At 36.4% G+C, this 26,001-nt stretch overlaps 1 protein-coding gene and 1 pseudogene across 3 annotated transcripts in view; one reads left to right on the top strand and one right to left on the bottom strand.

The window, feature by feature from the left end:
• Positions 1-26,001, bottom strand: part of ROBO2 (roundabout guidance receptor 2) — a 589,127-nt gene that overhangs the window by 510,299 nt on the left and 52,827 nt on the right. For all 3 annotated transcript variants that reach the window (XM_064580151.1, XM_045902670.3, XM_045902671.3), the window contains exon 2: positions 11,693-12,019. In XM_064580151.1, the coding sequence (XP_064436221.1) occupies positions 11,693-12,019 (327 nt within the window). The remainder of the gene's footprint in view (positions 1-11,692; positions 12,020-26,001) is intronic.
• On the top strand, positions 23,296-23,814 carry LOC123863295 (ferritin light chain-like; annotated as a pseudogene).

The raw sequence follows: 26,001 nt of genomic DNA, 5'->3' as shown, positions 1-26,001 counted from the left end.
CCAATATCATTTATTGGAAAGACCACCTTTCCTTTTTTAATTCATTTTAAAAACAGTTATTTGAAAGCCAAACTGACCAATGTTAATGATACTACATACTGAACTTAGAAACTATCAAAGTCAGCAAATGTCTACGAGTACATATACCATGAGATAAATGCATGTGAGTATGTTAATAACTCTCAAGAACTCTAGAAAATATTATAAAGGTATCATTGCTATTATCATGCCCCATTTTCTCTAAAACTTAGTCAAGTTATCTTTAGATATTAAATGATAGATGGCTCATCTTATGAATTGGATTCTTAATCTTCAAGCTGCTTTGGCCTGCAAACATGTCAATAAGAACTGAAGGTGATGGATTTTCCTGTGACTGGTATTTGACAACTAGGAACTGTATAGAGAAAATCAAGTTACTTGAATAACCTAATGAGCTCTCAAATGTCAATATATAACTAAATAAAAAAGAAAGAAAAGCTTATCCTTCCTGTTGTTTCTTTTCTTTAATATCCCATGATTCACAGAATTTTAACACCCAAGGCTTCAGACTTCATCTAGTCCAGCACCCTCCTTGTATGTATATACTCAGATCACCCTCTCTGAGTAAAATAACTAAAACAAATGCTAATGATTTCCTCTACGTGTCAAATGATTTTTGTTTGTTTAAATGACTCAATGAGGACTCTTACCTTAGTGGTTAGCAAAGCAGACTCTAGAGGATGGTTGCCTGAGTTCAAATCCTGACTCTTATTGCTGTGTAAAGAATCACAAGTGAATTCTTTGGGCCTCAGATATAACAAAGAGCAAACAACAGGGTTATTCTGAGAACTGCATAAATCATAAGCATAAAACATTTAAAAAAGAAGCCTGGTATTTAGTAAGCAGCTGATTAGTATTGTTCATTTTCTACCCAGAGAAATCATCCCACTCCTTCCATAATCCTCTTGGCAGAATCAACCTCTTCCTCTCTGAATCCCCTCAGAAAGTTAGCCCAAGGACTCACACATTTTGTATTAACCTGTTAACACACTATGACAACATGAGTCATGCCTTGATCTGTTTTTTTCTTTTTTTTTTTTGGTTTTGTTTTGTTTTTAACTGAGGTTTAAAAAAAAATAACATAAAATATAACATCGTAATCATTTGTAAGTGTACAGTATATTCACATCCTTGTGTAACAAATCTCCAAGGCGTTTCCATCTTACAACAATGAAACTTTATACACGTTAAATAACAACTCTTGTTCTAAGTGTCCATATCCTCAGTACCTAGTTGGGTACTTAGCAGTTGGAAAGTACTGTAGGAAAATATAGCAAACTGAATTTATATCATCCCTTGAACCACAAATCACGACTTAAATTTTTATCAATTTTCTTTCAGAATGCCATCTCTCCTCTTTTTTTTTTTTTTTAAAGATTTTATTTATTTATTCATGAGAGACAGAGCGAGAGAGAAAGGCAGAGGGAGAAGCAGGCTCCCAAGGAGCAGGGAGCCCGATGCGGGACTCGATCCCAGGACCCTGAGATCATGACCTGAGCCGAAGGCAGACGCTTAACCATCTGAGCCACCCAGGCGCCCGCCATCTCTCCTCTTTCTGATATCAACTTAATTCATCAACTTATCTCAACGCTCATCCTATTGTACCTTAACTTGCAGGTTCCCCAATGCTCCCATCTAGTGTTCGCTATGTTTAACAAATCTCCTTCACACCACACTTCCAAGTAACACTCCTCAATCAAAAATAATAAAGGGCTCCCTTAGGTCTTTGAGGAGAATAGTAAACTCCTCAGTTTGAGTCATTACCAATCTCCACTTCCCGATTTAAATTATCTCCCTCTACTCCCTGACATACATTCTCCAAATCAGCATATACTCATTTTCTCCAAAAGAGCCCAGCACAGCCTCAGGGTTTTGCTTATACTTTTCTCTAGTTTCCTGAGGCCGTTTGCATGCATATTTATCCAGAAGCATTTGGTGCCACTGCCACCTCCCATGGCCCACTCTGTCTGAAGGCCCTTACCTTGCACCGCAGTGGAAGGTCACTCCCTTACCTACACCGCAGTGGAAGGTCACTCGATGAGGTTGCCAACCCAGGCTTCTCACTAATAACAAAAGCACCACTGAGGACGCGAACCGCTTAAAATCAATTCCTAATGACTAGGAAACCCAATAAAGATTTTTTAAATTATTTAAGGAAAAGCACTGAATGTGCTCACTCGATGTGAATAAGCAGAGAAAGCAAGAAGAAGGAAAGTGAGGCAGAGTTTTATATATATGTATATATAATGCCTTTATCAAATATGGCTTTCTATTATGGAAATAAAATAGTCACATTATGTTTCCATTTATAAACTCTAAAGTTTGTTACAAAATCTTGGCATTGACTTAGGTGTTAGATAACCACATAAAAGAACTTAATGACTGTCTTTATAAATACCAGGAAGTACTTCTATAATTGTATAGATGATAAAAAAAAAAAAAGAGCTCCTTCTCTTCTTAGATGTTAATGTAAGCTTAATTCCCAAACTTCTATTTGTGATGCCACTCAGTGGGCCAAAGATAAACAGCCCATCAGACTTTTAGAACCAGCAATTCAGCTGACAACCTTGCTTGTTGGCCTTTTGAGGATCAATTATATAACAGGCTTAGATTAATCAGGGAATAAGTGCCTATAAATGATAGATTTTCTGCAAAAGCAAAATAAATATACCAAAAAACCTGTCGGGATTCACCTGGGTCTGGGCCTATATATCTATCTGTCACAACAAGTGCCTGCCTCCCTTACAGTCCTTGCTTGATTTCTACCCAGGCCCAGAAATACTAACTTATTGATGTCTGAGCAGCCCCAGGTGGTGCTGGGGAACTTCAGAGAATTAACAGAAATCACCCCAAGGAGGAACCCAAATTATTTCTGGTGAAACATATACCCAATTTACAAAAATGCATAAATATCTCCTAATGTTTTTTTAAATGGTGATTGGGAATGTTTTTCTTTTGAAAATCTCCTAAAGAGAAAAAACCAATTCCAATGATACAGAGTAAAAGAATATGTCAGTTTTACAATTAATTGAACCTCACCCTTTAGCAGTTAAACCGTAACTGCTACAAATTTTTATGCAAAAAGAAATTTACAGAGTTGAACAAAATTTCACCTACTGCTTTTACTTCTATGCTCCTATAAAGAGCTCACCATAGATAGCGACTCATGCATGAAAGAAGGGTGATCTCCTTTATATAATTATAGAAATCTTGTGGGGGCTGCTTCAGAATAGAAAGATGTGTATTATACTTACCAGAAACGAATTCAATCGAAAGAAGAAAATTGGAGACCAGCTGCTCTGCTGAAACACAAATCTTGAGAGAAAAGCATACAAGTTGCAGCCCAAATTACATTTTCTAAGTATCATGTCAACCTGTATGCATTTTAATTAAAATCAACTTATATTTACATACCAATCGAAATTGAATAAATTGAAGGCTTATAGGTGGAAAACCCTCCCAAACCTTGAAGATTCCTTTTCTTAACTATATCTAAAAGGTTTCTGAGGTTGAAAACAAGCACCAACCATAGCATGTTCTGTCTTGATCCCCCTTAGCGTCACTATGAATAGTTTTACCTGTCACTCCATGGATAGAATTTACATGTTTTCAGAGCTCAGGACAATACTGTTTTCAGAAATAATCTTTTGAATAAAGTAGAAGACATCAAGATTTTACTTCATTTATGTGCTTTCCCTGGAGTGAGAGTTAACTCAGGCTAATTTGAGTGAATAGCAACTTGAGACTTGTACTAAGAAGGGTTGCATGTAGTCAATTCAATCAACAGAAACCTGATATCAAAATATAGCATTATACATATTTAAATAGATCATAAATTCAAACATGTTCCCCAGGAGCAGCAATCTCACACCTTCACTTGTGAAGATTAAGGAAGAGATCTGTATTTGGAAGAATTTGATGGAGTTTCACAAAATTAAAAGGTACACACACAGAACAGCCCAAACAACACAGATATACATATGCATGTGCACACACACCCTTCTACAATCATCTGTTTTCTAATACCGAAATGTTTGCTTTGTCTTTTGTTCCTAGTTAAAGATTTTATATATATATATATATATATATGTATGTATTTTTTTTTTTTTTACCCACTACCCAACATGTGGCTTGAACTTACAACCTAAAGATCAAGAGTCACATGGTCTACTGACTGAGCCAGCCAGATGCCCCTAGTTAAAGATATTTTAGACTAATTCCTTGATGCCTCTACATTCATGGCTTATAATACATCCAATTGAGTTTACAGATTTATTTTAAAACAGCCTCAGACCAACATTGTGGATACTGGGCAGAATAAAATCTATAGAATGCAAACAATATTTGATTCTCATCATTAATTTCTTCTTAATACTATGTTAGTAGGGGTTATTCTTACTTTTTTTTTAATTCTATTTATTTATTTGAGAGACAGAGAGCACAAGCAAGGGAAAGAGGCAGAGGGAGAGGGAGAAGCAGGCTCCCTGACAAGCAGGGAGCCCAACGTGGGACTCAATCCTAGAACCCTGAGATCGTGACCTGAGCTGAAGGCAGCATCTTAACTGACTGAGCCACCCAGGTGCTCCCCTCCTTTTTTTTTGAGCGGGGGAGGGTTACTCTTGTTTTAAGATTAATGGCCTGTATTAATTTGCTAGGGCTGCTATAACACTGGGTGGTTTAAACAAGAGAAATTTATTTCCTCACAGTTCTGGAGACATAGACGTGTGAGGTCAAGGTGTTGTAGGGTTCAGTTTATTCTGAGGTCTCCCTCCTTGGTTTGCAGACAGCCCCTTTTCTCTGTGCTCTCACAAGCTATTTCCTCTTTGCCCTTCCATTGCTGGTGTCTCTCTACATGTCCAAATGTCCTCTCCTTATGAGGACACTGATCAGATTGAATTAGGACCCACCCCAATGGCTGCATTTTAACTTACCACTCTAAAGGTTCTACCTCCAAATATAGTCACATTCGGAGGTACTGAGGGTTAGGGCTTTAGCGTATAAATTTGGGGGCGAACACAATTCACTCCATAACTTGGCCCAAGTACCTTGGACTATGAGCATTTTCCAGTTGTTAATCCTTCCTACCCTACCAAAAAAAAAATCTCTGAATTCTCTCTTAAAATGTGTAGAAACACAAAAGAAGAATCATGAAAAAAATCAGTTGCACCTACATTCTTTATGGTCAAAATCTATGAATATCAGTTCCAGATATTCCAGAATATCCAGAGACTCACTGTCTCTTACGCATTTAAATTGATAGGTTTGGGGCACCTGGGTGGCTCAGTTGGTTAAGCGACTGCCTTCGGCTCAGGTCATGATCCTGGAGTCCCGGGATCGAGTCCCGCATCGGGCTCCCTGCTTGGCAGGGAGTCTGCTTCTCCCTCTGACCCTCCTCCCTCTCATGCTCTCCGTCTCTCATTCTCTCTGTCTCAAATAAATAAATAAAGTCTTTAAAAAATAATAATAAATAAATAAAAATAAATAAATTGATAGGTTTGTTTGTATGTTATTTGTTTTAGGAAAGTCATGGTGTGGTAACTTCAAAGTTACATGTAAGTTAAACAGACTACCAACCATATGACTCAGCAATTCTATCCCTAGGTATAGACCCAAGAGAACACCCAAATGAAACCATATGTCTACACAAAAACTTGCACAGGAATGTTCATAGAAGCATTATTCATAACAAAAAGTGAAGACAATCCAAATATACATCAAAAGGGGATAGATAAAATGTGGTATATCCATACTATAGAATATTATTCAGCAATATAAAGAAATGAAGTACTGATACATGTTTCAACAAGGATGAGCTTTGAAAACATTATATTAAGGAAAAGAAGCTAGTCACAAAAACCATATACTGTATGATTCCATTTATATGACATGTCCAGACTAGGCAAATGTATAGAGATGGAAAGTAGATTAAGTGTTTGCTCAGAGCTGAGGGAGAAAGGTTTGAGAGGAATGGGGATTGACTGCTAATGGGTATAAGGTTTCCTTTAGGAGTAATGAAAATGTTCTAAATTAAATTGTGGTGTGAGTTGGACAACCCTGTGAATATACTAAAATACAATGAATTGTACACTTTCAATGGTAAATTGTATGGAAAGTGAATCGTATCTCAATAAAGGAAATTTTTTAATAAAAATTCTCCATGGTTTAGCCTTTTTTGAAATTTATTTTGTGTTTTTATGGAGTATAAAGGTAATCTGCCTGAATAGCATTCATTTACAGCCAAAATGAAAGGAAAAAAGTCACATATTTATTAACTTGGAAATATCAGGGAAACAATTTACCTTGTGTTCATTTTTAATGCCACCTGTGACCTCTATTACTAAAGTCAATCTACTTCTGTAACCTCTCTTTCTTGTACAGATAAAACATCAATTTAGTTTGGATTTAAAGCAAACAGGATCATTATGTTTGTAGAGTGTTCCATAGCTTTGCTATTCTAGCAATCTGTGACCTATAAATAATGCAAGACCTTTTCCTTCTCTAAATGACTTTCTTGCAGCATGAGTCTTGATACATGAAAGAAAGAAAAGAAAGAAGAAAGAAGAAAGAAGAAAGAAAGAAAGAAAGAAAGAAAGAAAGAAAGAAAGAAAGAAAGAAAGAAAGAAAGAAAGAGAAAGAAAGAAAAAAAAAAGAAAAAGAAAAAACTCACCCCACAGTCATGGAATTCAATCTATTTCTAGTTCCCCAATTAAATTATGAATCACATCTGTCCACTCTTTTGTAGTTGCATCAAAAGCCAATTTTTAAATATTTCACCATTTTATTTTATTTTTATCAAAGCAGAATCAAATCACAGCCAATATGAAAAGTTTTTGTGTTTTGCTTCAGAAGTAAGGAAAGCAAAAAAAAAAAAAAAAAAATAGATCGGTTTCTCTGTGACCCCTGACCTTTGAACCACAACCTCCTTGCCACTAAAGTGTTCAGCACCTCATTTAATCTCTCCTCTCTACACTGGTATAGTGCTGAGAAAAGGAAACAGAAAACATAATCTGGGGACTTCATCAATTTTTCATGAATTTTCATTTAGGCCAGAACCCCCTCTTACCCTGGTCGATAGATCAAGCTGCTGTCATATATTTACCACCTGGGGCTACAGCTGCTTTCTCTAGGGGCTGCCACTGACTCACGCTGTATCACAGGCAGCCACGAAATGTGGAAGGACCCCTGTGCTCCTTCTGCTCCGAACACAGGGGAGAACTGGTGTTCAAACTGAAATCCTATCTGCCCCAGTTACTCCTCTGCTCTCTTGGTGGTCTCATCAGAAAACGGCATATTAACTTCTCTGGTGCCAGATGCTTTGCTGGGGACCCTGCAATTCTGTTTTCTAAATATGTAAAAATTGCTTTCACCTAAAGACCTTTCTTGAGTTCAAGTGATTTGAAAAGTACTTTCTGACTATTTTTCTTTTCAAAGCACGAGGGAAAAAGCAAATATGAGATAAGTGATTCAACACTCCATATCAATGGTTGCTCTTGAATATTTTTTCCCTCCACTATATTATTCTGTTACATAAAACTGAAGTTTGTATTAAAGGAAAACAAAAAAGAGACCATGTACAGTATGATAAAAAACAGGCTGACTTCTTTCTCAGCAACCTGTCAAGACAGACGGTTATCAACACAATTGTACATTTCATCCGACAGCAAAAACCAAGATTTTTGAAATTAAAAATGAAAACCAAGGTGAAGCAAGGAGAGTCCAAACATGCGCATATTTTTTTATCAATAATCGTATTTCACAATAAGAGTCGTAACAAGTTTGTTTGCTACTTAACCATATACTCTTAATTACCTAGATACCAGAGATCAGTAATTCCCAACTGATTCTGACCCCCCAGGGGATATTTGGCAGTGTCCAGAGATATTTTTAGTTGTCACAGCTGCAGTTGGGGGGTCTTTTTGGCAGCTCCTGGGCAAAGGCCAGAGATGCAGCTAAACATCCTACAATGCAGAGCACAGCCCCACAAAAAAGAGAGATCCAACCCCAAATGGCCACAGTGCAAAGACCTGGATAGCTTGTTCTAGTTTGCTCACACTCCATTCAGGGCTAAATTCTTAGGAGAACGGCAGCATTTGCCACTCCAATTCCACCACTTACTCCTTCTTCAGCTGCCATGCTCTCTTTCCATTCCCAGAGTCCACAGAGTACCTCTTATTTAACCATCATGTGGCCTTTGCACTGCAAAACACTTTTTCTTTCTTAGAACTGTTTCCTTGTTCTTCATGTCACTTCACTCCCCACAGGCCATCACTCTGATACCTCCTCAGAGCCTCCTCAACCAGTACTTCTTTCCTTTGCCCACCCTTAAATATTGGGGTTCCAAGACACAGGAGTGATCTCAGCCCTTATTAACCACTCCTGGCACACAGCCTGCCTGGGCAGTCATCTCTACTTTATCTACTCCCACCACTCTATCCTCCATGTGGTAAAGACCAGTTCCCTTTTCAACGGAACATGAGATATTTTTACCTTGAGGTCTCACTGGCATGTTAAATAATACAGTCAAAGCTGACTTCACGTCCTGTTCCTACTGCAGTTATTTCTCCTACACCTGCCATCCCCACGGATGTAGCACTATATACATAGTCACTCGGTGGAAAACAAACAAAACAAAACAAAACAAAACAATCAAACACAGGGAATCATCCATTATCCCCTAAGTCCCTAAACTGACCATAAAGTGATATGATTTATAATTTCTAAATCTGATTCAAACTATTTCCTTCTTTCAAATCTTCACTGCTAGTTTCAGTTCAAAATCGAATATATATGCCTTTCATTTGACAGCTTCTTAACTCCTCTCTACTTCAGTCATCATCCCCTTAACCCGGTCTTCAATGTTCTTTCAAAGACTCCTTTTACGTAACAAAAAAATCTACTTTTCCAACTTATGCTGCCCACCTACCTTATATCAAGCTACCTACGGTTCTCCAAATACACAGCGCCGTTAGACTTCCATTCTTTCCTTTACTGGATGAAACAGTGACATGTCATGATTGAGCATTTATGCTGAATGTTCTAAATTATGAAAGCCAAACATTGATCTAATCTATAGCTACTCTTCTATCATTTTATAAAAAATATATATATATATACTTTGGTGACAAATAATACTGAAAAAGCACAATGCTTTGACCCAAATTTCCATATTAATACATTTTATGAAACACATAAGGAGAGAGAGATGACTGATGATCTAATGTGAAAGAGATGAGTAGCATATAAATGGGTATTATTTGATCTTGTATTGCCTTAAATGGCATGAACTGTTGACACGGCATTAGAAGAAAGAATTTTATTCACTAGCTAAATCCAATTTAGAAGCTTTCTTGTTTTCCTCTCTAGGTCAAAAGTATTTTTAGCATTTCTCAAAGCTCATTGATTTCAAAATAAAAAGTGCTACTGTCACATTACACAAGAAAAAATCATGGTTTAAACTTTTCCTCCTAAAACAGCTTTGAATCATTATTAATGATGCAATTAGGAAAGAGAGCAATCTTCAGATTAAATAAAAATATAAGATGTATGTGTGTGCTGGGAAGAATTTTTAAATAGCTAAGGTTCAGGGGAAAAAAAAAATGTTTATAGCTGCCCAACAATAAAATGACTGACCAATTTAGGTAAACTTTAATATTAAGAAGAAAAGGAAGCTGAGAATTAAAAATACATATTTGCTGCTGAGTAGATAAAATAAAAAAGTTTCGATTAAAAATTTTTAATTGTTATTTATGTGATCAGCCAAATTTCATTTAGAGTGTTTTCCCGAATATGGCACATTTCCGTAAAACTAAAAATTAGAAGACTCAGGCTCTGGTTTTCAAATCCCCATTAATTTACTGCCTGACTCTTCATCACTTAACCATCATGGGTTTCATTTTATCTATAAAATGGGAGAATAATGCCTGTTATATTTACTATAAGGGGACTTGGGGGGGGGGGAATCAATGGAATTTGACATTGAAATATTTCAATATGTTTGAATTCCAGGAATAAGATATTTCAAAATAAAAATAGAAGAGCTAGGAATATTTATTCTTGAGGTTTTGTGTGCATATTTCAAATCTCACTAAACTGCATTTAATTTGACTGCTTTTTTGAACTAAGATATAAAAATGAAATTACCTGGTGCCTGTGTACAAAATTGCCTTGCTAGCTAAGGTTCTAATTTTAGTATATGTGCCGCTGAAACGAGCACGCTAGCTAAGATTCTAATGCTCCTATCTCAAAGTACTTCACAAAACAAATTTGGGTTTTAGGATTCTTCTAGTCTTTTCCTACTGGATTTACACACTTCAAGCATTAGTAGGTTTTAAATTTCCTGCTACAAACTATAAATCAAAAGACCAGGTACTTGAGAACAAAAGCTTTCATTGAGGTAGCTGAAGAAGAAATAGTATGACTCTGTTTACTAAAAGATGGTTTCATAAATTGCTGAGAATCGCAATACACATGTACACAAATTTTATAATGCAGTGCGATACCATGTAGCCTGTGAGTACAAGGACCAAGTTTAATTACAGACATGAGACCACGAGCTATTATTTAGCACTCCCCTTCCAGCTATATAAAAAAGACTTATGCATCTTGAAGTAACTCAATCTTCTTACCTATGAAGACCTGGTACAACCAGAAAACTGAAAAGTACAAATTTTTTATGCCCAATTGTTGCCATCTTATTAATGATCAATTCCACATAAAATTTTTCCACAGAATAAATAATATCAAAAGTTTATGGTGCTGTTTAAATTATGACACCAGATCCTTATCTATAAACCAAAAAAAGTCTGTCATATATTTTAATTTGTTTTGGAAAACGATGCATGAAGTTATGAAGTCAATGTTCAAATAGATGCAAAACACTGATATCTTGATTTACTAGTGCTATTTGGGCTGTCTGATGAATAAATAAATGTATTTTTTTAAATGCCAAAGGCAGGGCAAGCCCTTAACTGTTGCTGATTACCAAGACTGAGCAAGACCCTTTCATGTATGAACATTTTGTGCCCACAAAAATCAGATCTCTTCTTTGATGAGTTTTACTGATAGAAAAAAATAAATAAATATAGTTGCTGTTATTGCTCCTATATTCTCCCCCACAGGCCTATGGTAATGATTCCTGAATTCAGACTGGAAGTAAAAGAGCTAATATAACCTAAGGAGTATATTCTTTTTAAAGTTGTTTGATAAAAATTAGATTTAGAAATATATATATAATATAATATATACAACAGTTATAAATAAATAGATAACAGAAATAGGTAGAATATTGAATTTATGCCCCATATTTGATGCCATGTTACATGTCAACTTTTCATTTTAACATAGCTGACTTTAATATTTGACTATATCTCTCATCAATAATTTGAATTTTAAATATGACCAGCACCATTGCCACTTTGCTTTAATGTAAAAACATAATTTCCACCTTGCTTCAAGAAAAGTAAATTTATTGCAACACCATGGCTTGACATTATTTTGACCAGCTTTCTTTGGAGAAGGCAAAGTAAATTATGCATGGCATGTTGATTGTTTTCTTCTTTAGGTATAAAGTACCCATGGGGACAAATCAAAGCTTACTAAAAATAAATCAAAGTAAAAATGTGTGCTATTTACAAAATTCATTATGTTTACTTACATGCCACTTCCAGAGATGCATTTCGACTCACTGCTTCACCGAGATAGTTCCTTGCAACACAGACGTAGCTTCCTTCATCAGGTTTGCTTCTGCGCCCATGTACAATGCGCAAGAAAAATAAGGATCCGCTGGGCAGAAGCATCCTGTGAGACCGGGGATCATCCTTGTCAGTCTCCACCCGCTCACCATCCTTGTACCACTCAATGGTGGGCGTTGGCCGGCCCTCTGCCTTACAGTTCAAAGTGGTGGGCTCTCCCTTAGAGACAATGACATCTGAAGGGTGCTCCACAATCCGTGGGGGGAAGTCTTCCTGGCGAAGACGAGATCCTACAAAACAGGACAGAATGAAGACAAGCGTTAACATTTTCTTACCTATAGTTTTTGTTTCTCTTCGGTTCACATTGGTGAAATTAAACTCTTCAATTATTCAAAATGCACTTACTACTATTTTATTTATGTTTTATACTTTTGTTCTTGATGCATCTCCTAAGTCATCCCAACTCCTTTGTGGAATGTGATAATATAGCAAAAAATTAATAGGCTAATTCTAATGAGTTAGGTTTAAATGTTCCATGAATCGTGGCAAGGAAAAGTAAAAGAGTATGAGATTTTCTTTTGGGTACTAAGATGAACAAGATTAATCTCCTGCCCTCGAAGTGATTATTATCTACTGGGGGACAAAGCCAAGTGGGCAAGTACCCAGAATACACAATGCGTTCTATCATGCTGGCATTGTGTCATCAGACTTCACATAAAAAGAGACGCTCAAACTAGGTACAAATATTAACTCAATTTAACAGATGAGGAAGCAGGTTAGGAAATGACATCAAGTGCCCAGAAATGTAGAGGCAATAAGCAGTTGAGGCAGGATTTGAACCCAGGGACATCTGACTGAAGAATTCAAGTATAAATCATTATGTTAAAATAAAATAAATAAATGTTGCACGGAGGTTCAAGAAATGCATTATAGGAAGAAAGTGGGGAAAAAATGTTAACTCTAACTAGAGTATAATGAGGCCTCCCCTGAGAAGGCATCATTTAATTGAGAGGTAAAGAATGAAACTATGTAGGGGCGCCTGGGTGGCTCAGATGGTTAAGCGTCTGCCTTTGGTTCAGGTCATGATCCCAGGAGCAGGAAGCCCGCTTCTCCCTCTCCCACTGCTTCTCCCCCTGCTCATGTTCTCTCTCTCTCTCTGTATCTCTGTGTCTCGAATGAATAAATAAAAAATAAGTAAGTAAAAAATAAAAAGAATAAAACTATGTAAATAGAGGGAAAAAGACATTCAAATTGAAGAAACAACCTGAGATCATGAGCGTACATGCATAATACGTTTCATAATCGGGGAGGAAGTTGATATGACAGGTGGAGGTGAAAGGTCTTGTCTTGGGAACCCAGACAAACAGTCTTTAAATACCACGCTAAGAATTGCGATCTTCATTCTATATGGCTAACAGATTTTGAGAGGGCAGTGATATGACTATCTGTGTATTAGAAAGGTATTTTTGGTGTACAGTATAAAAGGTAAAGAACCATGGAGGCAAAAGGACAGTTGAGAGTTATTAATTGTTCCAGAGAACAATAAAAAGAACCTGACTTTGAGAAATGATGCTGAAGGTAGAAAAAAAAAAAAGAGAGAGAAAGATACAAGGCATAGCATAAAATAACACTTGACAGAATTTGGTGTATCACCATATAGTAAGGAAGAGTGACCGATGACTTCCATGTGAGTGCAATGAAAGGGGGGCTATTAAAGGGCAGAAAAAATAGGAAGAGAAGGACCTGTTGGTATTTTAAGATGAAAAGTTTACATAATGTGTCGTTTTGAACATTTTTAGTTTATAGGGTGTCACAGGCCATTATTTGTGAAAGGGTCTTAGCAGCTCTTGCACATAAATCTAAAGGAGATGATGAGAGAAATAACCATGTCTGAGGACATAATGATAGTCTAGATACAAGCTTTAACATTTTCTATCCAATCATCTAATAGAACCACATTTCAGCTCAGTAAATAGAAGTAATATTTACTCCTCAATGTTATTTCACTTTATTTTCACTATTAATTAAAAATGCATATTTTAATTTAATAAACGGTATTTAATTTGGTAGTGAATGAACCTTTTCTTTTCTGAGGAAGATTAATTTTAAAGGTTGTTGAATATCAACCTTTTTTTTAATTTAATTTTTTTTTTTAAGATAATTTGTTATCTCATCACATTCAAGGAGGAACTTACACTGCAAGTGTTGGGTACCTAAAGCCAAAGAGTAATTTACAGTACTCAGGTGGGAATTTTTTTTTAAAAGTCCTGAAGAAACCCAAAGCATTTAAATATGAACAGGTAACCACATTGTGCATCAAAATAATAAAGAAGGTATACATTGAAAGTACTGGGTCCCTAAAGCAAATGAGGACTTTAAAGAATATAAACAGTAAGATTTATTTTTTAAAGAAATGAACAAAAAAGATCTCAAAGTATTTAAAAGTGAATGGCTAATCACAGTTTGCAAATCAGTAACATATTCCCAAATATAATGGTCTGGACTCAGAGCCATAGAATCTGATCCTAAAATGGAACAAGAGTTTAATCCCATTTTTCATGTAACAGGCATATAGGCTATAATCACCTTGTTTAGATGTCTTTCTTGTTCTTCTCTAATTTCCCACATGCACTTATCTACAGCTCCTCTATGTCAAAGTTGCTCTATTATTAAAACTAAGCAAGTCAATCATCCATGTTATTGGAGTGCTATTTACTTTATCAAATAGTTCCCCACCTTCTTAGGCAGTTGGCCCGGAGAAGGCCTGCAGAGGACCTGAAATACACTAATATTTATTAAATAAATATAAAATAATTGGCTTATAAAAGGAAAAAAGGCAAAATATCTAAACTGCTTAGCAGTAAGATCTGGAATCCAGCACGTCCAGAATTTTACATATTTAAACACTACAACATAATGTAAACCTTTTCTAGTGTTGTCTCATTTGGATATTCTTCTAATCATTTTATTCTCACTGTTATAAAAACTTCAAAAGGACATCCACAGTCTAAATGTAAAAGGTAAAACTATCAATTAGAAGAAATCATAGGAGCAAATTTTCATGACCTTGAGTTAAGCACAACTTTCTTGGGCACCAAAGCACATGCCACAAATGAAACAATAGATAAATTAGATTCATTGGATTTAAATATTTGTGCTTGAAAAAAAAATCAAAAGAATGAAAAGACAACCCACAGAATCAGAAAAAAAAATTGCAAGTTATAGATCTGATAGGGGTCTTATATCTAGAATATATAAAGAACTCTTATAGCTCAATAAAAATACAAATAACAAATTTTAAAATGAGCAAAGGATTTAAATAAACATTTACGCAAAAAAGCCAGACAAATGGCAAGCACGCACATGAAAAGATTCTTGACATTATTAGTTACTAGGGAAATGCAAATCAAAATCTCAGTGAGATACATTTCACAGAAGAATGACAATACTCAAAAAAGGTAAAATAACAAGTATTTTTGGTGGGCGCCTGGGTGGCTCAGTTGGTTAAGCGACTGCCTTCGGCTCAGGTCATGATCCTGGAGTCCCAGGATCGAGTCCCGCATCGGGCTTCCTGCTCGGCAGGGAGTCTGCTTCGTCCTCTGACCCTATCCCCTCTCATGTGTTCTCTCTCTCTCCTTCTCTCTCTCAAATAAATAAAATCTTAAAAAACAAAACAAAACAAAAAAAAAACAAGTATTTTTGGGGGGGATGTGGAAAATTTAAGAGCCTCATACATTGCTGGTGGGAATGTAAAATGGTGCAGGTGCAACCACTTTGGGAAATATTCTGGATTTTCTTGACATGTTTTGGAATTAACATATAACCCAGTAATTCAACAGCTAGGTATATATACTCAAGAAAAAGTAAACCTTATAGCCACACAAAAACTTGTACCTGAATGTAATGTAATGTTCATGACAGCATTATTCATAATAACCAAAAAAAGGGAAAGAACTCAAATGACCATCAACTGATGAACAGATGAATACATGTCATATATCCACATAATGGAATATTACTCGGCAGTAAGAAAAAAAATGAAGTCCTTATACATACTATGGCATGGATGAACCTTGAAAACATTATACTAAGTGGAAGAAGTTAATCACAAAGGGCTGCGTATTGTATACCATTTATATGAAATGTCCAGAAGAGAGAATGTAGGTTTACCATTACCTAGGGTGGGCTATAGGAATCAGATGTGAAGGGGTCTAGGGTATCTTTAGCAGGTGATGAAAATATTCTAAAATTGATTATGGTGATGGTTGCTCAACTCCGTGAAAATAATAAAAACTATTATATTGCACACAATAAATGGGTGAATTGTGTAGCACATGAATTATATCTCACTAAAGTCATGGGTAAGGCATTGTGAACAAATTTAATATAAGCAGTAAGAATTCATATTCACTCATACCAACAGCTAGGTTATTTTCTTCATTTATAACTCTTGGTTTTAAATATAATCATCAGGTCAGCAATAGCCAATAGGGCATTAAACAAACCTGAAATGTCTCACTATGTAGATATATAAACAGAGATAGACATGGAGATATACAGAGATCCATCTAAATTTTAAGATGTTATTAAAAGTGAGGGGGTTAATTCTAAACTCCCTTAAATTCAGACATTATACAATATAGCAGTGACCTTAAGATGGATAGGCTTTGAGTAGGTTATGAATTCTTTAAAACTGTATAACAATGGGTATTCTTGTATGGGCAGGACAGGAGAAACGTGAGGGGAAGCATAGCTTTCATCACATTTGTGAAGAGGTCTGGGTCTTTAAAATTAGGAAAGACCACTAAACTACTAGGTATTCTACATTATTGGGTCAAGCAACCCCATTATTTCATTAAAACAAAACAAAACAAAACAAAAAAAAGACAGCTGAGTCGTCAGCTAAACTCATTGGTAATTCAAAACTGAACGGTAGAGGGGGCTGTACATTACATGAAGTACCCTGAAACTGTTTAACCAAGACCTTTGATACCCAAAGGCATCCTGGAACTACAGGACCCCCAGCCAAACTCCAGACCTAGCCAATCAAAATCTGCATATTAACAAGACCACCCCTGCCCCCCCCGCCCCGAGGGATGCCTATCCACATAAAGTTTGAGAAGCAGCGCTCTAATCAATTTTTGTATGGCCCTCAGCTAAGAATGTTTTTACATTTTTAGTGTTGTTAGAAGACAGAGGAGGAGGTCTAAATGCTGGAAATATCTGCTGATACTTTACAGAAAAAGTTTGCCAATCCTGCTTTAGAGTACCTGTTTGTCACTTTCCACTAATAACTCTAGCTTTTTCAGTTATATTTCTTTTATATAGGATCATAAAACTGTTAACTCCAGATTTCAGATGGAAAAAAACAAACAAACAAAACTTTGACTGCAGTGTTAACATTGCTCATGTAATTATTCAGGATCCTTATATGAACAGATAGTATAAGCAAAACATAAGATATATCTGTGACTCTAACATTATTTGTGGCTGATGGCAAGTTTAGACATCTTTGTATATCTCAAATTAATTGGGCAACCATGTAGTCAAGTTTTAATTGAAAGCATTTTATCCAATTGTTCTTATCTATTATAAAAAAAGAAAACAATGGAACTTAGTCATGGGGTCTTAAAGATGAACATCCATGGGGCACCTGGGTGGCTCAGTCGTTAAGCGTCTGCCTTCAGCTCGGGTCATGATCCCAGGGTCCTGGGATCGAGCCCCACATCGGGCTCCCTGCTCAGCGGGAAGCCTGCTTCTCCTTCTCCCAGTCCCCCTGCTTGTGTTCCTGCTCTCACTGTGTCTCTCTCTGTCAAATAAATAAATAAAATCTTTAAAAAAAAAAAAAAAAAGATGAACATCCAAATTTTGATTGTTACTAACCAAGAAAGTAAGCTATAAAATAGTGAAGTGATCTGTTCATAATTAAATACCTAAAAGAAGCAGAGTTAGAACTTAGGACCTTTAATCTGAAATATGCAGGCTTCTTAAAAACTGGATGTAAGAGTAAGTAATGCACATTACAACTACCCTAATTCCAAAACCTTCTTCTAAGGATGACTGCAATAAAATGAATCAGATGGATGCCTCTAGTCATAATATAACATCTTTGTTTTTCAAAGTGTGAGTCTCAGCCTACCTGCATCAGGATTACCTGGAATATTTCCTTAAAATGCAATTCTTGGTCCCCACAATGAACAGGAAGCATCAGAAGTTACAAGCAGAAGGGGTCTAAGATGCTCAGTTTTGGCATGCTTACCAGGAGAAGGTCATGCCCTCAGACTTGGGCTAGACCTAGTCTAGAAGGTCATGCACTTAGACCTGGCTAGATGTAAGCATTCCACAGAAACATCAAATTAGTCAGTTACATGCAGAAGCATGTTTGAATAAGGTTCTAAGCACCCAAATTTACATAATGGATTATTTCTGCTTCTCAGAGACACTCAAAGAATGATTTTGAAATGATTTTTGGTAAAATAATAAAAAAACAAACTAAGTTTATTAGCTCTTCATTTTAGAGGGTTGGAGAAGTGTAAAATCATAATCCATAAATATATTTAAATTTAGCTTTACTTAGTCAATAACCACTTATTTTCAGTGAGTGCCACAGTAACTTTTGTTTTCAAAGTGACTTCAATTTCATAATATAATAAAAGGATAAAGCATCTAAAAGAACACTTGTTGATTTCATTTCATGTGTTTGAAAGAAAACTGCTCCTGCCTCATTATTCACTTGGAATATAGTATTTCCTTGAACTAAGCCTTACTTTTCACTCATATACTAGATAGTCATATCTAGTCAAGTTAAACAACACACTTAAACTTTTCTGAATTTTTTAAAGCGCAGAAGAAATTCTTGGCAAATATACTCTGTCCAGTGAAATTTCTATGTAGTATCTTTTTTTTCCCCTAAAAACCCACACAATGTTATGTCCTAGTTCATAATAACTACGTGTTTGTTTTTTTTTTGCTTTTGTTTTTTGTTTTTTGTGGGGTTTTTTTGTGTGTGTGCAAAAACGTGCCTTTATTAAAGCACAGAGATAGCACCCTTGGGCAGAAAGATCTGCACTGTGATTGTGAGGAGCGATTGATTATATACTTCTATACGTTTAAGTTGCAGGGATAGAGATAAAGGAAGTCTCTAAAGAGACTTTCATAAGTTACAAGAAGTCTTACAGGATCCTGGAGGTCTGGCTATTGTCAAGCTAAGGTTGCTTCTGGTCTCTAGCAAAGCATTAATGTTAACATTAAGACAGTTGTGAATATTTTTCCCAAAAAAATCCTAATAAAATTAAGCCAGCAAGATTCTCTATGATTACTCAAATTCTGAATGTGACCAGAGATACCTCCTGAAGTTTTCCCTCCCCTAGAGAGGTACATAGTGCTTCATGAATAAATGAAGGCCTCATGACCCATCACAATAAGGAGGCGGCATTGTGGTAGGAAGAAAGGATATGGGTTATTAACCAGCAAATATTTATGCCTTACTTTTACCAGGTACAAATCAGAATACAAATGACTCAATAGTCAGTTTAGATGATGAAAAGAAACCCTACATAGACTATAGGACATGGAGTAAGCATTGTTTATCTTATTTTTTCTCTTCTATAAATGGAAGTTTTTTTTCCCTTGAGTTTCCCCCTTAAAACCCTAATTACATTAACAAGAGTTGATTTCTTCTGAGGTCTTTCTTGCATTAATGTTTTTCTACTAATGTTTTTCAGGCTGATCCCTTTATACTAGATTTCAAAATAACTAAAGTAGTTGCTGCTTTCTATTTTGCCAAAATAAATCCTATCAAAATTTTCTCCATGGAAAGAAATATATCGAATGCCACCATAAATGCCATCCACACTGATTAGTGAGCTAATATAATTTTTAATGAAATTGATCACTCTATCAAGTCTGTCCTTAAAATTTTTCTATCATTTTTTTCTTTTTTTTCAAGGAGTGGGAAGGAGCAGAGAGAGAGAGAGAGAGAATGTCAAGCAGGCTCCATGCCCAGCAGAGCCCAATGCAGGGCTCTATCTCAGGACCCTGAGATCATGACCTGAGCCAAAATCAAGAGGCAGATGGCTTAACTGACTGAGCCACCCAGGCGCCCCACAACTTTTCTATCTTTGGATTCTTCAGGATAACCAAATTCCAGTGTACCTCCTTTACTTTTTTCCCCCTAGAAGTTCTATATATGATAGGATGTGGTGAGATATTTGGGAAACACAAAGACTGTTTTATCCATTAGAACCTCACGAACCTTTCTCAGGAGATGATCTGATTTGGCAATGAATTAAATAGACTTAGAAGATGCTCATTCCTGCTAGAAGCACAACAGTGCCATGTTAAAAATAAGTTTAAATTAGAAACTACATTAAAATGGAGCCCTAGAAGCACTGATTTATTATAAAATTTCTTTACAGCTTTTCAATGTCATAAAACTAAAGGGCCAAGTGTGTGAAAGGGAAGGGACAGGTGTACAAGATGTTTCTTGTCAAACTTAACAGGCAGCCTTGATTCTGAAAGTTTCAGTCGTGCAATATGGCATCCGGCAGAATCCCTATTAGCCAGTCTTCTAGTTCTAACAAGGAAGAAGCCTGAGCCACCAAAGACCATCCTGTCCCAAATCCCCCCTTTACAGATGAGAAGAAAAAAAGAAATAGAGAACAAAACAACTGAAATTTTTACCCAAAACTGAGACTAGAAGAACATATTTGTGTTAGCTGTGAGTCCAAGCTCTGTTTTGAGGATGAGTTTTCCTTCCCTATGATCCCTCTTTCTTATTCATTTTTTGGGAAGTTTAAAACAGAAATTTCCAAGCACTAGATTGCAATTTAGTTTTGGTTTGGTTTGATTAATTTGTTTTTCTCTGCTGTGTCACTGTATGATTAGGTATATGACCTGAAGCAAGTTACCTAAACTTTCTTATAATATTATTTCTTCATCCTAAAATTGAGGCAACTGGAAGAGTAAACTGCTATAAATTCATTGTTTCGGGCACCCCACAGCATGATAATGGCTGTCACATCATAATGGATGTAACTAAAAGAGACGACAACAGGTAGCAGGTTTAGATTTACTAGCACAAAGCAAATTTTTAAAGATACATAATATAGATTAATGCTCATAATTTTCATAAAAGTATAGACTAGAAAGTTTGCCTTGATAGGTCTGTGTCTACTATCAAAAGAAATGGTTATCAAATGCTTTCTTAGAGAACTCTCCAAAAGTTAACAATGATTTAAAAGATTTTGTTTACGGGGTGCCTGGGTGGCTCAGTCGTTAAGCATCTGCCTTCGGCTCAGGTCATGATCCCAGGGTCCTGGGATTGAGCCCCGCATCAGGCTCCCTGCTTGGCGGGAAGCCTGCTTCTCCCTCTCCCACTCCCCCTCCTGGTGTTCCTGCTCTCGCTGTGTCTCTCTCTGTCAAATAACTAAATAAAATCCTTAAAAATAAATAAGATAAAATAAAAGATTTGGTTTACAAATTAGCTCATGGAACCCTTGGAATTTATTCTTACATTTCTAAGAAATTTATTTACATTGCAAATAAATAAATGGTTCCATAAATCATTTTAACCAAAGACCAACTGATAATACATGGATGTTTATCTTAAAAGTAAATAGTTTATCAGTTATTTAAAATGCAACCTTAGCCAAGGATATTTAACATTTCTTTCCTTATTCAGGGTAAGGAGGTTGCTACTTTAGGAAAAAGCAACTAAGGCAGATTTCATAAAACTTTTTCTCTGAATTTCCCAATTGTATTTCAGGGCTTTGTTTAAGTACTCTTAACAGAAATTGCTGAAAATATTAAAATTGGGACACATTTTCCCTCTTTTTATCCTCCACCACCTCATGTTATTTAGTGACTTCGTTATGTAAGTTTTAATTGCTTTTTATTATACATCTTCTGGCTGCCTACCTCCCATGCACTAGGCTGCTGACCTCGCCTGAGCAGGTGGATCTAGACAATAGAGCCAGCGTCCAGAGGAAGGCATGACTGTTTGGGTAAGTTAGAAGCAGTAGCTAGCTGAAAGAAATTGGAGCCACAAGTAGACACATGAGGATCTATATCTAACATTGAAGAGAAATTCTGAAACCACAAATCTGAAAGTTCACGAGCAAAGTTTTTTAGGAGTGATTTCCTCTTGAGAAATAACAAATGAATTCCCTACTTTATAAGTTCATTTTCCAACAGTTCAGTGAGGAGCCAATGCATTCACCTGGACATTCATCCAACACTCTTTCAAATCAATTTGCTACACCTTACCATGGTTGAAGGCATTCTTTAAAGAGTGATTTGCCACCAAATCAGAATTTTCATGGGTTATGCAGATTCGCCTTACAATGACAAAAGCGATCTTTAGTCCAGGAAGATATCCTTGAAATTTCGCTTCTTATTGTCATATTGATAACATTTCAATGTGCTTTCAAAATTGCATTTGGCTTTTATAAAAGAGAGATGATGCAATGGGACAATCTCCAAACTCATTAAATTGTTGAACGATGTTTAATTTCCTAAAAACCTCAAAGTGTATTTAGTGGAGACTGTGAACTAGTTTCCAAAAAAAATGGCATTCTTTTTATGTAAACTCCCAATGGAGTGATAACATTTAAGCTTATACTCCTATTTCCTAAGCAATGTATTTTGAAAATTCCATAGCAATGGCCTTAATCTTTGTAACTACAGAATCCAAAGACCCCAGTGTCAGCTTCACAAAACAGCATTCCTAGCAGCACTGATACTTCACACGTGCACTGAGCTTTGTTAAATATTTAGTCTCTGCTAAGTCTGTGTAGAACTCTTGATATATGTTCTTCTAACCTAAATATTTTATTATCAACTTAAATTGAGATTCAGTGACCTAGCCAAAACAACCAACAAACTTCCTTTACTATATACTAAGGACTTTCTTAAAAATAGAGTTGAAAATATGAGTACAATTCAGAAAGTTTCTTAAGAGAATAATTGCTAAAACATTACCCAAAAAATGATGACTGTCACGAGCCAAATGTATTAGCTGCATTATGTCTAAGTAATGCACACAATGACTGATTTGAGCCTTGTTCACTTCCTATCGACATTCAACAACAGTTGACCCTCGAACAAATCGGGGAGGGGGTTGGAGGCTCCAACACTCAGACTGTTTCAACCCCACAGTCAAAATCTACAAATCCATGTATAACTTTTGACTCCCCAAAGCTTCTTGTTCACCAAAAGCCTTACCAATAAAATAAACAGTCAATGAACACATATTTGTATGTTATATGTATTTTATATTGTATTCTTATAAGAAAGTAAGGTAGAGAAAAGAAAAGATTATTAAGAAAATCTTAAGGAAAATACATTTACAATGAGTCTGTCTCTTGCATCAACAGTGTTGGGACAGAACAGACCCTGAGATGCCCTTTTTCCAGCCTCTGATTACACTTCAACCTCTTTTCCAGCCACAACCTTCAGAACCATCTTCTCAACTATCCTTGCCTCCAGGACCAGCCAACACTGTTTTGGGGGGTTTTGTTTTTGTTTTGTTTGTTGGTTGAGCTTAGCTCCTTATTGCTGACCAACCATGAGCTCCCATATTCGTCAGAATTATTCCACTGAGATTACGGCCACAGACAACCCCCAGGTCAACAGGTATCCACAGGCCTCCTACACTTACCTCTGTCTGGGTTTCTGTTTTAACCACAAGTGGCTCAGGAGAACAACTGCCATTTTGGGGAGTTGGGCGAGGGAAGCCCAAGGGTGCCAAGTGTCTCTTGAAGATGCAAAACCAGCCCAGCAGCTGTGCTCTCCTCTACAAAGTGCAAAAGCTGTCCCAGTGTGAGGGGGTGAAACCCAGGATGCCATGGGAGCCACAATGGTCCTAAGAAGAAACTGAACCAAGCCCTTCTGGATCTGCATGCCCTGAGTTCCGCCTTGCAGACCCCCAATCTCTGTAACTTCCCGGAGAGTCACTTCCTGGTTGAGGGAGTAAAACTCATCAGGAAGATGGTGACCACCTGACTAACCTCCATAGGCTGGCTGGCAGGCCCCGACACCGGGCTGGGGGTAGCTCTTCCAAAGACTCATTCTCAAGCATGAATAGGAGCCTCCAGAACCCAAGTGGCTCCTGAGGGGTCCCTCAGACATCCCCTTGGTGTCAGAGCCTCTGCCTGAGCCTCTCCCTGCTGCCACTGGGAAGCTTTTTAACCACCCTGCAGCCTTCGCACAAAATGTGGACCTCGTGAAAACGATAAAGCTTTTTACAGCCAGGACAAAACAAAATAAAAAACAAAAAAACATGTGTAAGTGGACCCGTGCAGTTCAAACCCATGTTGTTCAAAGGCCAACTGTAGTTGTACTTAAGAAGTTGGACTAACACATGAATCTCATTGCATTGCTACATTATCATTTTCTGATACAGTTCTGAAGCCATGGATGGGCTTCTGTGGAATGGAAGAGAGGACACCTCAAAAATCGAACGCAAAATTTTGTGAGCATGTGTGCATATGCCTTTTTAAGAAATGATAAGGCACATCTTTGGCAGTTAATAGAGATTCTCTTCAACATGAGGACTCTGACTTGAAATTGCTCTTCTCTAAAAGCTGGATAGGATTGTGAATGCAGGCAAGTCTCTTATCCTCACCACATCTTGTTTTCCTCATCTATAAAATGTAGCAGTGCCATCCTAATAACATGGCTGTGAAGGCTGAAGGAGTTCTTTCCCTGTGCTGAGCACAAAGTAAGTACTCAGTAAATGTTTACTCCATTAATGTTAGTATAAGTGTAATTACTTTAATAGGATAACCTCTATCACTATATTCAAAGGAATCTGCGGCCCTATAAAAAAAGGACTCCCATCCACAAAATACAGTCTTTTTTATGCAAAAGTATGTCATTCAAAATATAGCCTCTATCTCTGTACTGTGATTTTCTACGACTGCTTGTTCCTCCCTACCAATTAAATGTCATTCTGAATGATATACCCTACCTACGTTTCCCTGAAGGATCCATGTTTTCAATGATTTGGCACTCAGATTTGCCCCATACTGCATTATGTTCTAAAGATGAAAATATGAGGTGGTCAATCAATATCTGATATAAATGCATGAATAACTATATTCCTTTTTTTTTTTTACTCTGTTAATGGAGCTATAGCTGGCTAGATTTTGATCAAAAAACTCTGTAACAGCTTAAGAATGCTTCCACTGCAGTTCATGACAAATTGGATATGTGGAATTCTAGTACCAGACATTACTGTCTAGGCATGCTAAAGAAATTATTTGTAGATTCTAGTCCTTGAAATTTAATCAAATATTGGTGCTTAATAATTCTCTGTGTCCCTCTTAAATATTTTCTTGAAATAGATTATATCAATATCGATTACTTTTCTTAATAAAAATCTTAAAACCATTGTGTGATGAATACATGGGAAGTTTCTACTTTGGGGTTGTTTTCCATCATAAGTTTAAAGAGAATAAGAGAATATCAAAACAAATTTTGTGAGGGCACAATAATGTGACTTAACTTAAATGACAAGACAGTAACAGGAATATTATCAGAATATTGTTTGAAATTAACTTACCAGTCCTTTAAAGGGGTGGTTAAAACCAAATCATTTTCTTCCTTTTAAAGCAAAATATTTCTTCCTTGAAATCTCTAAATTACAATTTTATGAAATTGTGTATCTTTAAAATAAGGCCAAACCTCTTGCAACAAAAGACCCAAGTCAATGATGAGTATGGTGACCCCAAAGATGAAAAGAAAGATTTTTCTCTTGAGTGGTGGAAACAGCCATATTATATTCGGCTTTTTTTGTGTTGTGCAATGGCAGGTTGGAATTCTTTTTCTGAAGCCTATACCTTGGGGAGTAAAGGCAGTTTATAAAGGTAGCTGAATACAACTTGTACTTATCACTTTGTCTCTCACTGTCACACTCAGGGTGAATGGGTTTTCACAGTTGACCAAACTGAATGGAAGCGACAGCATCATATTTCTGCACAGTTATTTGCAGGAGACACACTGAAATTCACTTTTAAAGTGTTTATTCCACTAAAAACACCCTGGACAAAATTTTGATCCAGAAGAGGCTGAAAAAGAGGCCATGTTTAATTTGCTGCGAATAGCTCTTAAGCTTGGAATGAAATATGTTTCTAAATCGTTAGGATATTGTAGAAAAATTTCAGGCCAGCATTTTGTGCCTCACTGTATGTACTGCACTGAATTAAAGAAATCAATATAAACTTAAGGTAATCTCTTTAAAAAAAATTCCAGTTTTATTTAGTAAACCATA

Source organism: Mirounga angustirostris, unplaced genomic scaffold (genome assembly GCF_029215605.1).
Source record: "Mirounga angustirostris isolate CCGP_5_RB_7025 unplaced genomic scaffold, mMirAng1.0.hap1 SCAF_1, whole genome shotgun sequence".
Lineage (NCBI taxonomy): Eukaryota > Metazoa > Chordata > Mammalia > Carnivora > Phocidae > Mirounga > Mirounga angustirostris.
The sequence above is the reverse complement of the archived record's forward strand: the minus strand, read 5'-3'. Positions and strand labels throughout refer to the sequence as shown.